The following is a 16,162-nucleotide window of genomic DNA, read 5'->3' on the forward strand; positions in this document are numbered from 1 at the left end:
GATCTGTTATGAGCCAGGCCAGCAGTAGGGCCTTTACATACATGTCATGGATTATCATGACAATGTCACAGGCTGCATTGACCTCCCCCTGTGCTTTCATGATATTAGTTATGTTTTTCTAAAAGTTTTGCTCAGATAGCAATATTGAAGGTATATCATCTGAAGGTTAGACATTAGTCAGCTTAGCTTCATAGTACTAGAAACCAAAGTACAGAATTAAAAAGGATTCTTCTTTTATCTCAGTCACTATTTACACTGGGACTTGAATGCAGTCGCTTAGTTAATTGGTCAACAATTCTTCACTAGAACTGTACCAGGCACTGTTCCAGGTGCTGGGAATAAGTGATGAATGAGATAGTAACATGCTGGTCTTTTAGACCTTGTAATTTAGTGGAGGAAACAGACAGGAAACAAGTAAACAAGTAGATGAGGAAAAAAACTTCAGATAGTGATAACTGCTATGAAGAAAATCAAATAAGCTATGATGATAGAGAATTACGGATTCAGAAGGGGCAGGGAAGAGGAGGGGACAAGGAAGGTCTTTTGCTTTCCGCTAAGAGTCTCAAAGTTTCGTTGCCATAAATTTGTTTGATGAAACTTGTGTTTGGCACTTAATATATCTTTGTGTGTAATAATCACTATGAAGTTAAAGGAGTGCTTTTTCTTAACTTTTCACATAAAAGTAAGGGTATTAATGATATCTTTATTTTATGAGGGGAAGGATTGAGTAATATATTAAGGATTCCACAGTCATTGCCTGAATCCATTAAAATGTATGGTACCATTTAAAACAACTACTATCCTCTTTGCAAATATCAACTGTAAGCGATGCCGTATTAGCTATTTAAATATTAATTTTCAAGAAATAGTTATACTGCTTTAATATTAACTTTATTTCTATAAACTTGAGAAAATCTCTTATCTGTGTTTCAGATCTGTCAAAGGCACATTTCAAAGTGGAATTTATAAATTCTAATAGTGCACACAAATTGAGTCCAAAAATTAGTGATCAGATGACAGGTGTGTTACTTTCTGTGAATGCCTTATTTATTCAGCCAATGAATAGAAAAATAATCTCTGTAAATTTTTGGTACAGAAATTTTAGAGGTTATCCTAAACTATAGTACATATGTTATTTGGGTAATACAGTCATCAAAAAGATTGAATTATGATCAGAGTAAATTGATTCAGCTATCAAAAGGAAATGCCAAAAGGAAGGAAGGTGTTGACTGTGATATGTGCAAGGAAATATGAGAAAGAAATAGGTTTACTTCAGTTGCTTTAGTTGCAATGCAAGAGAAATCTAGAAGAGTTTTGAGTATAACAAGATGAAAAGACTAAAATTATTTATTGATCTGTAATCAATGGATCTTTATCTCTGTGTGCATAAGGATCTCTAAGGAAGCCTGTTACAAATGCAACTTGTTGAAACCTACCTCCAGAGATTCTGGTTTAGAATGTCTGGGTGCAGCCGAGGAATTTGCATATTCATAAGCAGCCTGGGTGACTGGGTGCAAGTGGTCAGCTGATGGTCATGGGAAACATGGGTCTGTCCAATGACCCTGTCACTAGCCAAGTTATCAGTGAATTCAGTGCTCCCTGCTTGTTACTGTTAACACTGAATTGCTTTAACTAAATCAAAAGCACATTTTAAAGAAGGTGGGCATGGTGTTGGGCAGGTTGACATGTCACATGAAGTCTGTCTGTGACCAGCACTGAGATGAGATGCAGGAGACCAGGGAAGATCCACTCTGAAACCTACTAGATTCTTGGAACAGTTTTATCACTGTAACCTCAGAGCTGGTATATAGATAAGTTGTTGGTTAATTAATTAATTGAGAAGCGTATTCCAGTGGAAGAATAGAATAGTCTTTCCATCTTGGAGTGGAGACTTTTGACACAGAAGTCGGTGGTTTGAGACATAGGTTAAAAGTGTCAAAATCCTGAAACTATATATCAAGACCTTGTTATGTTAGTTGCTGTTGACATACAAAGACAATGAGGAAAAAGTCCTGTTTTCAAGTAGAGTGCAGTCTAGTAGGTACCAGCAGCATATTTGATCAGCCTCCATATAATATTTCCACTGAGGTGGGAAAATTCATGTTTGGAAGACACCGGGGCCAGATTGCTTAGGTTCAGATGCTGGCTCCGCCACTTATTAGCCCCTCTGGACCTTGATTTCCTCATCTGTGAAAGGATACAATAACAGTATCAACTTTATGATTCTGAGAATTAAAAAGAGTTAGTATGTGTACAGTTTTGATAACAACGCCTGATGTAGTAAGCATCCTGTAATATACACATTCCAGTTTCTGAGAAAACAGTCCTTACTGGACCAGAAGTCAGTTCCTATCCCACCTGTCATTTACTGGCTTGAAGACTTGAGCCAGTGATTTGGCTTCTGTCAATGACAGAATCGCCCAATTGATGTCATGGTCTATGAAAGTACTTTTGAAATATCAGAATGCTGTAAAAGTGTAAGATGTTTAGTAATGTCATGTCCATTAGCTTCAGCTACGTACTGAGGGTTGCCTTTTGTACAGTTTCTATACAAAGACATTTTGCTTACATATCACGTTGTTCAGCTACTACTCACAGTTTGCTTTTTAAAAAAAAAATTTGATATTTACTGATAACCTGCTGTACGGCAGTCACTGAGGGCACAGAGATGAACAGTCCAAAATTCCTGGAGCTCACAGTCTGGTAGGAAACATATCAATACAAGTAAAGGCATAGAACAGCATTCTAGAAGTCAGAGAACAGGAGCACTTGGTAATCTCTCTGGGATGGAGGAAGGAGTGGAGGGGCAGGGGAACGTAACACAGGAGTGACACCTAATGAATCTTGCTGGGGAGTAGGAATTTTCCAAGTAAAACAAGGGTAGGGAGGCATTCCAGGCATTCGATGAATTGCAGAAGGGATGTCAAGGCACAGAGCACAGTGGGGGTGGAGGCGGAGGGTGGTGATGGGGGAGCCAGATCACCAAAGGCCCCTCACGCACCACATCATGGAATTTGGACGTCGTCCAGGAGGTGATTAGAAGCCACTTAAGTGCTTTAAATTCAGGGAAGTAAACAGTCATGGTTGCAGTTTAAGAATATCATATGATAATGCCGAGAATGGAAGAGAAACAAGGGAAATCATTTTAGCAGAGAATTGCAGTGATCAGTGATATCATCTTGAAATGCTACAAAGCAATTACCGGTACAGGATCCACGGTTAAAACAAAATAAAAACTTAAGTCAGCCACCTTGCTCTTCAGTCTCTATGGGAGCACAGATAGACAATCTCAAACATATTCTTAAGAGTAAGAGCACGTCAGTCACAACAACATGCCCCCAAAAGATAATTGTGGGTAGGAGGACAGGGAAAAAGTGTAAAAGAAGTTAAACAGAAGACAGTCATCTGAATCATTTAAACTAGAGATCTTAGTTAAGCTCCTAAATGAAAGTTAGATGCTACTTGCCCTACCTGGCCATGATTCATAGTGCGAGATAAGGCACAAGAGAGAATTTTGAATGACACACTATGCAAATATGAATATAAAATAATATATACACCAATAAAGGGAAATGCACAAAGGAGGAGACATTCCCACTAGAAAGGAAGCTCCCTGAAGTCAGAGACTAATCTCCTTTGTTTGCTGCTGAATCTGCACCTTGTGCGTAATAATAGTTACTATGGGCAGGAACAGTGCTAACTTCCCTCTATGGGCTAACTCTTAAGTTCTCTTAACACTCCTAGGAGGGAGGGAGGATTAGTATCTGCGTTTCACAGTCATGGAAAATCAGGCCCAGAGAGATTACAGAGGTTCCCTGAGGTTGGCCACACAGCTAATAAATTGCAGAGCAAGGATGGGTTTAAACCCAGGCAGTGTGTGTCTAGAGTCTGCTTTTAACCACTGTGTTAACATCATAGACATTTGCTGATCTGGAGTGATTAGAGGACAGATAATTAGATTTCCTGAAATTTTTAAATGATGGAATATTTTAAACGCAACTTTACTATTTTAGTAGTTTATTAAAATTCCGTTACGTAGCCAAGACATTCAACAAGTTATAAGGTGTATCACTTGTTTTACTAACAGACAAAAAAAATCTTTTATGTATAAATGTATGCTTCTAAAAAGTTGGGGCTTTTTTGTTTCCTGGAGCTAGAAAAGTAGTTATAAAGTTTATTTGGAAGAATAAATATACAGGAATATCTGGGAAAGCCCTAAAAATAGAAAGAAAAGAAAAAGAGCAGTGGATGGTGGAAGGTAGGCCATACCAGATAGTAAAACACATCATAAAGCCTCAAAAATTAAAATGATGTGTTTTATCATTTTATTTATTTACTTATTTAGATTAATAGAAGAAAAAAATCTGGAATGAGACCAAAATGCATATAGAAATTTAGAATTTCATAATAATGATCATGCCAAGAAGTTATTTTAAAACTATTTAGGCATAAGAAATTTTTTCTAAATCTAAAAAACTACCCCCTACAGTCTTTTCCGTAGAATTTATTTATGTGACTCCTCTTTATTCAGCAAGTAGCTTAAAGGTAAACTTAACCTAGATTATGTCTAAACCGTTAAGAATTCTTAACAAATCTCCTTGAGCTTCATGGCTTCCTGTCACCACCATGAGAACCCTGGTCCCGTTATTTAGCAGGGCACATAGGGTTCTTCTCAAGCCTCCTCAGCCTCTGCTCCTTCGCCTGGCCCTGTGTCCTGGCAGAAAAACCATCCCCAGTTTCTGAAACATGACTCCTTCACCTGCTCTCTTAGCTTCTTTGTGCTGTTGCCTCTCTGTAAAGTGCTGTTCACTCCCCATCATCTTGGTTTCTAGTGTCAAGCATAGTACCTGGCCCAGTGTAGCCACTCGAATGTTTGCTTAATGAACAAATGAGTGAAAGGATTTCAGTTCGTCTGAGTTTTCGTCTGCCCCTGGAAACCTTTCCTGATCCCAGTCCTTGTGTTTGCCATAGGTTGCCCTTCTTTCCATCCTCTAGCTCCTGTCCCCACCAGTTTTTCTCTGTGTCTTTGAGTTGACTGTTCATTATTTGTCTCCCAACTGCCACCCGCTCCCCATAGACTGTGAACATCTTAGGGAAAAAGGATAAACTTGTATCTCTGTATCCCAGTGCTTATTATATATTAGTCTCAATAGATGTTGGAGGGCAAAGAGATGGGAGGTGAAGGTGGGTGGTGTTTACAAGGGCATAATCAACAGTAGGACGGATTGATTCTCCTCTTGGCGCCAGGGGTTGCAGTTCCCTAGGACCTGGAGGAAGAAAGCAATCGCCAGTATTCACCTTAGAAAGGAGAGAAAGACGACTTCCTCCCGAACTGCTCAGTCCTGCCCTCTTGGCTATTTGGATCCATTCTCAGAGATTATTTACCCAATGGGCACCAGGAGGCAAATACCCCATAAGTCCCAGGTGGTGCAGCGTACCTCATAGGCACCCTACCACCCACCTGTGGCCCTCCATTACCAGGCATTCAGAAAAGAATAACCTCTATACAGTACCATTTAATCTGCAATCTTTTATCTTGGTTTCTGTTGTAGAATAAAGACCCCAAGATGGCTCGAGTTGCACTGGAATCTCTGTACAGATTACTTTGGGTTTACATGATTCGAATTAAATGTGAAAGCAACACAGCCACTCAGAGGTAAGGAGCTGGCTTGGGTTAATGGTAACCCCATCACTGAGTTAACTGTAACCACATCACTCAGCCAGTGAAAAGGGTGTTTTGTGTCATTGCCAACTACGCTAACCAAACCAGAAGCTGTTCAAAGCTGACAGTTTGTAAAAGCTCTAAGTCCTCTGGACCTTTTCAGGCTTTCCTTAGACGTTGGCTCAACAGCCATTACAGAAACTCCAGCCTCTACCAGGATTGCCAAGTTCTGTGTCAGGACTACATTCACCACTCTAACAAAGGAAGTGGCTATAATTTTCCAGCTGCCCTTAGTTTTCCAGAAAACCTTTTCAGAGAGTAATTATGCTAATGGAAAAGAGATGAAGTGGTTTGTTTTCTTTCTCTGAATTCTCTCTGATACTTAGATAAGATGAAGCACCTGCCATTTTCCCTTAATGTACAGGAGCTCAGCCAATCTTGCTTGTTTTCTCTTTTTTTCCCTTATCTTTCAGCCGTCTTATAACCATCATCACAACACTTTTCCCCAAAGGGTCCCGTGGTGTGGTGCCGAGGGACATGCCTCTGAACATCTTTGTGAAAATCATCCAGTTCATTGCCCAGGTAATGGAGATGCGTCTGGCAGTGAGAGTCTTCTAATTGCCTCTAAGTAGCCACCTCCTTCTTATGAAGTACTAACAGATGAAGAGTCTAAAATAATCTCACGTGTGCAGACTTTTCAGGATGGTTTTGCAAGTGTTTTCACACATAGCTTTTTTTTTTTTTTTTTTGCTTCAAAACAAATTGTGACATGGTGTGCCAAGTGTCTTCAGCATTTGACCAATGAAAGAACTGAGAGGCAGGGTTTAAGTGACTGATCTGAGGTCACAGAGCCTATTCGTAAGAGGGTCTCTTGACTCCTAGGCCCTGTTTGTTCCTGCTTCTCTGCTCTAGATGCTTCAAGTCAGGAGGAAATTGAGTCTGATGTTTGGAGGAAATAAGAAGACGATAATTTAGTGAACCTGGAGGAGTAAATAAATCATAATGCTCTTTCACCCTGTGAAAAAGAAGAATGTAACAGGAATATTAGCTTTTATCCGGCGCTCATTCTTTGCCAAGAACTGTTCTGAGCACTTCATACATACTATTTTACTTAAGACCTGGGTCCAGTGATATTAAACGTTTAGTGTTTACTATTTAGACCCGAGACTTTTAAAAGTTGTTGTTGTTGTTTTTCTTTGCGGTACGTGGGCCTCTCACTGTTGTGGCCTCTCCCGTTGCGGAGCACAGGCTCCGGACGCGCAGGCTCAGCGGCCATGGCTCACGGGCCCAGCCGCTCCGCGGCATGTGGGATCCTCCCGGACCAGGGCACGAACCCGTGTCCCCTGCGTCGGCAGGCGGACTCCCAACCACTGCGCCACCAGGGAAGCCCTAGTTTTTAAAACACTTTGTGTGTAAATGGTTTTTATCCCAACTCTGGCTTCCTTGTGATTTATAGAGAAGCATGAAAAGCTGGTTATTCCAGTCCAGCCTCTGCCGTGAGCCAGCTCCATACCCTAAAGAAGTCATAGAACATCTTTATTCTCAGTGTCTTTATCTATAAAATGTGGATGAAAGTGCTTACCCAGTATCCCTCAGAACGCTGTGTGGATAAAGGGAAATAATAGGCATGAAAGTACTGTTGAAGTGTAATTGATATTGCTATAAAGACATAAGGTTCAATGGCTACTTCACAGACCATTTAATATATACTATCTCTCTGTGTTTTTAGTGCAAGGAAGTGTCTCTGTGATATTTGTCCTTAGGGAAAGGACAGTACTTGCTCTGCAGGTGGATGAATTCACAGAACTTTTCTACATGTAGTTATCATGTGGCTGAGAATGTGCTTTGATGATTCTGGAATATATTGTATAAAATCAACGTGACATATCTTAGTAGTCACTGTCTCAGATTATTAGAATCTGTCGTAAACGTTCTCATTTAAGTAACCTTAATAGTTCTTATCTGTTGATTATTCATTTCACTTGCGGGATTGTCTGTTGTAATATGAGCCAAGGGATTGGAAATGTTAGAGAAGAGAAGAAAATGGTCATTTTGCAGTGGTATTTTTACAAATATGTTTTAAACTGAGTTTCAGGAAGGTGTCAGCATTGGCAGGACAAGCAGGAAGAGTTTGCACTGTGTAGAAGCCCAGATACTCAGAGCGTTTTGGTTTTTCATTTTTTGGTTTTTAGTTATTTGTCATTCTGTGCTTTAGGGCCTAATTACCTATATTATATAAAGCATCTCCACATGCCACATGGAAACAGGAGCAGCTCCACCGAAGGTTCGGATGGACATGGTTTTCCTTCAGGGATTCTCTGTGATGCAACTAAGCGATGCCCCTCTTCTTTCGGAAGCCACCTGTTTGGTGCATATGACAAAAACAGACATTTTCATGTTGAATTAACGCTTTGTTTTGATTTCCCTTTTTCACTACAGGAACGTTTAGATTTTGCAATGAAAGAAATCATTTTTGATTTTCTTTGTGTGGGAAAACCAGCAAAAGCTTTCAGTCTCAATCCAGAGGTAAGAATGACCCTTTTGCGTTTATCGACAGAAACCTCCCTTTGCTTTGCAACCTTGGGGGATGGGGTGAAGGCTGTCTTCTCCAAAAAAGTCTTCTGTTTGTTTCTGTCCGTGTTATTTGACTAAAATAGTAGAGAAGTAAGATTTTTGGGTGAATAGACTTAGAATGATGAAAAGTTGACGTCCTACCACATTCTGTTCTTGTAGAAGGGAGTGAACCTTGCCCCGAAAGGTAATCTGTCTCTGTATGTCTGGTTGTTCATTTTAGAAAGTCAGTACTTGTAACTATTTTGATGCAGATTAGCAAGTTGAGCAGTATTGAAAGTGATGAAACAGAGAAGAATAAATAGATGCAATGATAAAATACTAAAATCTAGTGAAATTAAATAAGTAATGTATGCGTCTTTGATTCTGTGACAGCATCACAATTCAAGGGCCAGGCAGATCATGGCAATGAGTGTATAATGGGTATGATGTACCTCATGTGCGGGGGAGGGGGGCGGCTTAGGCAAATGAAAAGCACGTGCAATTTTAAACTTCTAAAAAGACTGTTGGTGGGAATTCCCACCAACAGAGTGCAGAGTCCTAACCACTAGCTGTAAGACATTGACCTCTCTGAACTTCAGCTTTTTTACTAGTAAAAGGGACAAACTACTTTTCTAGATCACCTCACAGATCATCGTGATATTACAAATTCATAAGCAAAAAAAAGAAAGAAATTGCACACCAGAAAAAAATTTTTAAATGTTGTTCCTGTCATCACTATGATATTGTCTGGCTCCTTCATTCTGTCAGTGAGGAAGGAGACCCAGAGCCCAGAGACTCAGAATAGGCAGCTGGTTAGCAGCAAGGGGAACCCAGGTCTCCTTGCACCCTCATGCTTCTTCCCACCACACCCTGAATTCTCTTCTTGGCGCTAAGGTTGCCATGTATGTAGGGACAGCCCAACAAGCCCTAAAGTGGGAGTTTCTGTCTGGTGTTTAGTGACATCACAGGCTTCTGGAATGGCTGCAGCCAGGGTCAGTGGGCCAATGGGAGGGGGACAAAGCCAGTGCAAATTCGGGGCATTTTGGCTGGAAGGAGGCCCATGGCCCAAGTACTAAAGAGTCTTCTTTGGCTTGGGAACAGTGGTTCCATGCTTTTCAATGGATGAAGGATAGTCTTTTTTTTTTTTTTTTTTTGGCTGCGCTGTGTGACGTACGGGATCTTAGTTCCCCAACCTGGGATTGAACCCTGGCCCCTGGCAGTGAAAGCGCAGAGTCCTAACCACTGCACCTCTAGGGAATTCCCAGGATAGTTTTTCTAATAAATGGTGCTAAACAGTTGGAAATCCACTTGCAAAATAATCAACTTCAACCCATAATTTGCCCTGTCAGGAAAAATTAACTCAAAATGAATCATAAGCCTAAATGTGAAATCCGACATCATAAATCTTCCAGAAGAAAACAGAAGATAAAAATCTTTGCAACCTTTGGGTAGGCAAAAATTTCTTAGATAAGATACAAAAAGCATAAATTACAAAAGAAAAAGTTGATAAAATACAAAAGTATGCACTTTAAAAGTTAATAAAATGTAGCGCCACAGACTGGGCGAAAATATTTGTAAAACACGTATTGACAAACGCTTCTATCCAGAATATATAAAGAACTCCCAACTCAATAACCCAATTTTTTAAATGGACAAAATGAAGAGCCTCTTTACCAAAGAAGAGATACAAATGACCAATAAACCTATGAAAAGATGTTCAACATCCTTAGTCATTAGGGAAATGCAAGTTAAAACCATAGTGAGATGTGCTGAGAAGGATACAGAGCAATTGGAACTTTATACTATTGATGTTTTAGTGAGAATGCAAAATGGTACAACCATTTCTTATAAGGTTAAACATACACTTGGCATATGATCCAGCAGTTCTACCCCAAGGTGTTTATCCAAGAGAAATTAAAACATTTGTCCACAAAGATTTGTATCAACATTTATAGCACCTTTATTCATGATCACTAAAAGCAGGAAAGCAACTCATGTTCAAACAGCTGGTGAATGTTGAAACAACTTGTGAATCACCAGCACAATGGAATACTATTCAGCCATAAAAAGGAACAAACTACTGATACTGCAGCAACACCTCAAAAGCATTAAGCTCAGTGAAAGAAGCAAGACACGAAAGGTTGTGTCTGTTTGCTTCCATTTATATCACGTTCTGGAAAATGCAAAATTATAGGCAGAAATTAGACACTGATTGTCAGGTGCTGAGGTTGGAGGAGAGGACTGACTGACTGTAAAGAGGCACAAAGGAACTTTTGGGGATGATGGAAATATTTTATATCTTGACTGTGATGATAGTTACCTGACTATATATGTTTCTCAAAATTCAAAGGACTGTACAACTAAAAGGAGTGTATTTTACTATATGAGAATTATATCTCAATAAACTTGACTTCAGTAGAAAACAGTGGAGATTCTAGCCTACAATATATATTTACCAGCGGGAACTTTTCAGGTATTAATCCTCACCATAGCCCTATATGATCAATAGGTATTATTATTCTCATTCTACAGAAAGGAAGCTGAGACTTGGACTTGGAAAAGTTAAGTAATTTCTCAAGACCAGACAGATAATAGAAGGAGAGGTATGATGCAGAGCTATATAAAACATAAGAAGAAATTGTTTTTGAAATTAAGTTAAAACTATATTTCCCAAACTATCCCAACTTACTTCTGCCCTTAGAATATTCAGAGAAAAGGAAAACTAAGAGAACTGGCAAGGATGGCTCATAAATTGGATAATCCATTTACAAATAATTGAAGCTTGATCATTTAAGTCAATTCACAGTCATCCTACTGATACTGCATCTCCTGAATTAAACGCTGTATTTCCTCACCCAAAACAATGCCGTGTCTTGAAAAATATCCACAAATCTAGAAAACATTTCATGAAAGAACTACTAAAATAAGTGAGGAAATTAATGGACTTTAATATACATTTAAACTTTTTAAAATGAATACTCTTTCATTTTAGAAAATGGAGAAAGAATATTACTGAAAACCATAAAATCATAAAATACACATTGGATTGGGTATGAATGGGCCAGAGAAATGTTTACCACACCCTGGTTGAAATACCCCTACTCCTTGAAGCTTGAATAAATAGTTTAGAAGTCGATATTACTTCATGTTCTAAGATATAATCATGTACTACAGAATAGGTGATTCGGGCAAACCCAACTTGAATGTATAGCTTCCCACCTACTAGTTATGTGGCCCTCTGTTTCCTCACCTGAAAAATGGGAATAATCATACCTTCCTTGCATGACTATCTCAAAGATGAGAGTTAATGAGCAGTTCTGGATATATTTTAAGAACTCAATAAATTGTAATTAGATTATCATTGTTAGTAACAGTAATTATTTTCTGCATTAGGTAGCGGTCTACTTAGGGAACTTATTCCTTGATGTGGTTTGAAAATATGAGTGTAAGTGTTTACACATGGCTGTTTAAGGAACTACAGATGTTTTAGTACCTTCTGACCTTTTAAGATTATTGCTGCTGGGAGCAACTATCTTACTGAGTCATCTTTCAGAGCCAATATTATGCCTTATCTGAGCCTGGGGAAGATAATGATCTGGCCCAGAATGACATTTCTTCTTATGAGTTTATGTGTTTTTATAAGTAACAGGTTCTGTGGCTTCGAATTCTTTAAATTTATTTTCAAACTTGCCAGCCTTTGTGAATCAAAAGTCAACAACCTGCAATTCAGAGCAGACGACTTACATTTTTATGATTCACATTTGGAACTCCCTTTTGTTTTCATTCAGTCTTTGTGAGTTAACACATGTCTCCTCCCAGGAGACAAAGAGATTTTTGTTGACCTCAGTTTACCTTAGTTGCAGCTGCTCCAAAGGGGGACTGCCTATCCCTTGGAGGTGCACCCAGGATCCCCCAAACAGAATGAATCTGACCATCTCAAACATACCCTCCAAGTTTGGTGAAAATCTACCCAGTTGTTTTCTTGTGATGCAGCAACAAAGAGTGTCAGAAACTTAATTTCATTTTCTTAGGTTTGGCCTAAACCCTTTTAAATGATTTTCCCACACTAATCTAGAAGGCAAACCATGCTTAACTTCTTTTGAAAGACTGATGGTTTAATTTCACAACAATAATTGGGTCTTTCTCTTTACCATGAACATATTGTCTCTTACAGAGGATGAACATTGGTTTACGGGCGTTCTTGGTCATAGCTGATAGCTTGCAGCAGAAAGATGGGGAACCTCCCATGCCAGTTACCGGAGCCGTTCTCCCTTCAGGAAACACACTGAGGGTGAAGAAGACATATCTGAGTAAAACACTAACTGAAGAGGAAGCCAAAATGATAGGTGGGTTTCAAAGATATGTTTGCACTGGGCCTTATTAAGCCTTTAAAATGACCAATAGACACTTACCCTTAGTGAGATATATTTTTAAAATCTTCATAAAAGTAGCTGATGAGACATGTCAACATTAATTGTTTTGATTCATGCTGTGGTTTGTTTTACTGCCCTTTAAACTCTTTGGAACTTCCTGGTAAACATTTTGCCGTTTAAATGTTAGATTTTTATCTGTGGTCTTTTCAAACTTCTAATATTGATAATTTGCAGTTTACAGTAAATTTCTAAGACATCTGTGTGCTTTGGTAGATAATTCTGTTTATAAAGCAAACATATAAATATATTCATTCATTTATTCATTCCCTCATTCATTTTTATAGTTCCTTTTCTTCTATTTTTTTTTCAGTAAAATTAGTTTAATCTGTGTTTTAAACATGCCAAGTCCCATACATGCCAGGGTATATTGTGGGTTTAGCCTACGTGAGATTATTTTCTTTTTAATTTAACTATCTTAACCCAAAGAGATGATCTTTTGCATTTGTTTCTCTTTCACCGAGTTCCTGAATTTAGAAACCTACTGCAAACTTGTTAAGTTAGTTCCTGGATTCCAAAGACCTAGAGGAAACATATGAGGAAACTTTTTCCTTTAAAATATTTATCTTTAGTTATGCAGTGCTTAAATGAGTTCAAAAATATCAATATGAAATACATATTCTGTACACATTTTCTTCCACTGTATTAATGAGAGCGGTAAAAATGATATACCTGAGGTAAATTTTTCTTCATTTAAAAAATTATGATGTGAAATCATTTGTTGCCTTTACTAAGAAAACCCACACATATATTTCAGAGAATAATATAAAGTTATTAAAATTCTAACCCCAAATGAGAATTATCTTTTATTCACATAACCACTCATTAGGCTGAATTTTTTTATACTAACCAGAAAACTAAAAATTCTAGTGTGGAACTTTCTGTTTCCTTGTTTATTTTTACTCTTCTGGAAAATATTTCCCTTTGAAGTATTAGAATTCCTATGTGTTAAATTTAAATGATTCTTTCGGGAACACCCACTACATGTGGGTACTATGCTAAGAGTCCTGCAGATAAGAGATTAAATTAGACTCTGCTCAGAGAATTCACTGACCCACAGAAGGTCTTCAGTAAAAATATATCACAGAGGATGAATAAAATGGGATTTCACTCTTTGATAGATTTAGTCAAAGATGTAACTGTCATGTGTATTTTTCAGGCATGTCATTATATTACTCTCAAGTACGAAAAGCTGTGGACAATATTTTAAGGCACCTTGATAAAGAAGTAGGAAGGTGTATGATGCTAACTAACGTCCAGATGTTAAACAAAGAACCTGAAGACATGATCACGTGAGTATAATGAGCACTAAGTTTTCAATGAAGGATTAATGAACCAAAAGACACCAGCAGAGGTTCTTCCCCTTTATTCTGTATTTTGTTCTCATGTTATTAGAGTCCAAGTTCTAAGAAGTGTTAGGGATAGTAAAAACATCGTTTGATACTATTTGACTAACTGTAAAAATAAAGTCAAACCTGAGATTGATCTGTTTTGATAATATTTCAAGTATCATTAGGCCAGTAAGTTAGAAAATGGGCCCAAGACACTTTTACTGGTCCACATTTTCAGAAGTAATGTTTTGCTCTCAAGCCTATGTGATACAGCGTCATTACCAGTTTAGAGACATTCCATCTTTATGAATCTCAAGTTTACTTGTTGCTAGTGAGCGTTCCTGAACAGTGAGAGTTAAACCTGCTTAATATTCTCTATGTAACTGTGTCATAAAAATACTGGATTTTCAGAATGCATTTGTAGCTTAGAATGTAGGAATCAGATGTTCTTAGCCAAAATCCAAGATCTAGATTTGTAATTAGAGTTCCTCATTAGAAACAACAGTTTGATTTTGATGCTTGTGATTAATTATGGCAGGAACGCAGGTTAGGTTATGATTATATTTTAAGACAGTTTGGACTTTGTTGTTGAACTATGAATTAAATTATATTTGGCACCTGTGGCATACATTTCTAAACATACAATTAGGAAAATTTTCTTTGTCACTCAGTGTGTCCAATTCCAAATATCACAGTTAGTTGGAACGTTGTTACCTATATAGGGAAGTTCATGTTATGGGTGTGTATTTTTATTATAATAGTAGTATGTCAAAAACAAACTACAGTGAGACAAAACATGATAAAATAAAGTTAAAAATACAGAATTATTTTAAATACATATTTAGCAGTATGGCAAGTTAAAATGAAAGCCTCCTCCACAGAGCTCCACTTGAAATCTGCATGCATTCCTTGGTTCAGGGTGATTTCTTCCAGACCTTTCCCAATGTCAGCACAAATACATACACACATTTTCCTTTTCACAAAACTGGAGTTATACAATGTATATTATCCTGCAGCTTGCCAGTCACTTCATTTAAATGATATGGAGAGCATGCAGCTTTAGATTTTTCAACCAAAATGATAGCAGAATTGAAATTGACCAAAGTTAATGACATTAACTATCTTGTCTACAGATCTGGTCCTTACCTAACAAATTGCCAGATTGTCCATAACCTTTAACCTCCTTACTGCACACTCTCTGAACATATTAAAGCAGTTTTCAGTTTACAATGTAGAAGATGTAAGAAATGCTTTGAAAACTGCTGCCATAGGGCTTCCCTGGTGGCGCAGTGGTTGAGAGTCCGCCTGCCAATGCAGGGGACACGGGTTCGTGCCCCAGTCCGGGAAGATCCCACATGCCGCGGAGCAGCTGGGCCCGTGAGCCATGGCCGCTGAGCCTTCGCGTCTGGAGCCTGCGTGTCCGGAGCCTGTGCTCCGCAACGGGAGAGGCCCCAGCAGTGAGAGGCCCGTGTACCGCAAAAACAAAAACAAAAACTGCTGCCATATTGTTGTTTCCTCTAAAATAGTAAGGAAATGAAAGGCCTTCAAAGGAAAACTATGTTTATAATCCAGAGATCATAAGACAGGGTCAGGACCAAAACAATACATTCAAAACCATAAAAGGTACAGGTTTAAATGTAAATGTTAACATTTCATTTGTATTTTCACAATACCTTAAACTTTTTCTAAGGTGATTCTTTACTTTCTCCTATTCAATGGTCTTAAGATGCCCCACCCCCCCAAATAGGGCTAGAAATAGTTTTCATGCTAGACTTTAAAGCAGATCCCTGAGTGGAAAATGGCTCATGGCTACATTTCTAAAAAACAAAGAGATATGGAGACCTTCAAGATGGCAGAGGAGTAATACGTGGAGATCACCTTCCTCCCCACAAATACATCAGAAATACATCTACACGGTGGACAACTCCTACAGAACACCTACTGAACGCTGGCAGAAGACCTCAGACTTCCCAAAAGGCAAGAAACTCCCCATGTACCTGGGTAGAGCAAAAGAAAAAAGAAAAAACAGAGACAAAAGAATAGGGACGGGACCTGTACCTCTGGGAGGGAAAGGTTTCCACACACGAGGAAGCCCCTTCATGGGCAGAGACTGCAGGTGGCGGAGTGGGGAAGCTTCGGAGCTGCGGAGGAGAATGCAGCAACAGGGGTGCGGAGAGCAAAGTGGA

General features: G+C 38.7%; 1 protein-coding gene across 4 annotated transcripts in view; it reads left to right on the forward strand.

Moving 5' to 3' along the window:
- The window catches only part of FRY (FRY microtubule binding protein), a 424,933-nt gene that overhangs the window by 277,849 nt on the left and 130,922 nt on the right, over positions 1 to 16,162 (forward strand). For all 4 annotated transcript variants that reach the window (XM_073795022.1, XM_033843712.2, XM_019936771.3 and 1 more), the window contains 5 exons: positions 5,553 to 5,656; positions 6,136 to 6,244; positions 8,102 to 8,188; positions 12,390 to 12,561; positions 13,805 to 13,937. In XM_073795022.1, coding sequence (XP_073651123.1) covers positions 5,553 to 5,656; positions 6,136 to 6,244; positions 8,102 to 8,188; positions 12,390 to 12,561; positions 13,805 to 13,937 — 605 coding nt within the window. The remainder of the gene's footprint in view (positions 1 to 5,552; positions 5,657 to 6,135; positions 6,245 to 8,101; positions 8,189 to 12,389; positions 12,562 to 13,804; positions 13,938 to 16,162) is intronic.

Source organism: Tursiops truncatus, chromosome 18 (genome assembly GCF_011762595.2).
Source record: "Tursiops truncatus isolate mTurTru1 chromosome 18, mTurTru1.mat.Y, whole genome shotgun sequence".
Taxonomy (NCBI): domain Eukaryota; kingdom Metazoa; phylum Chordata; class Mammalia; order Artiodactyla; family Delphinidae; genus Tursiops; species Tursiops truncatus.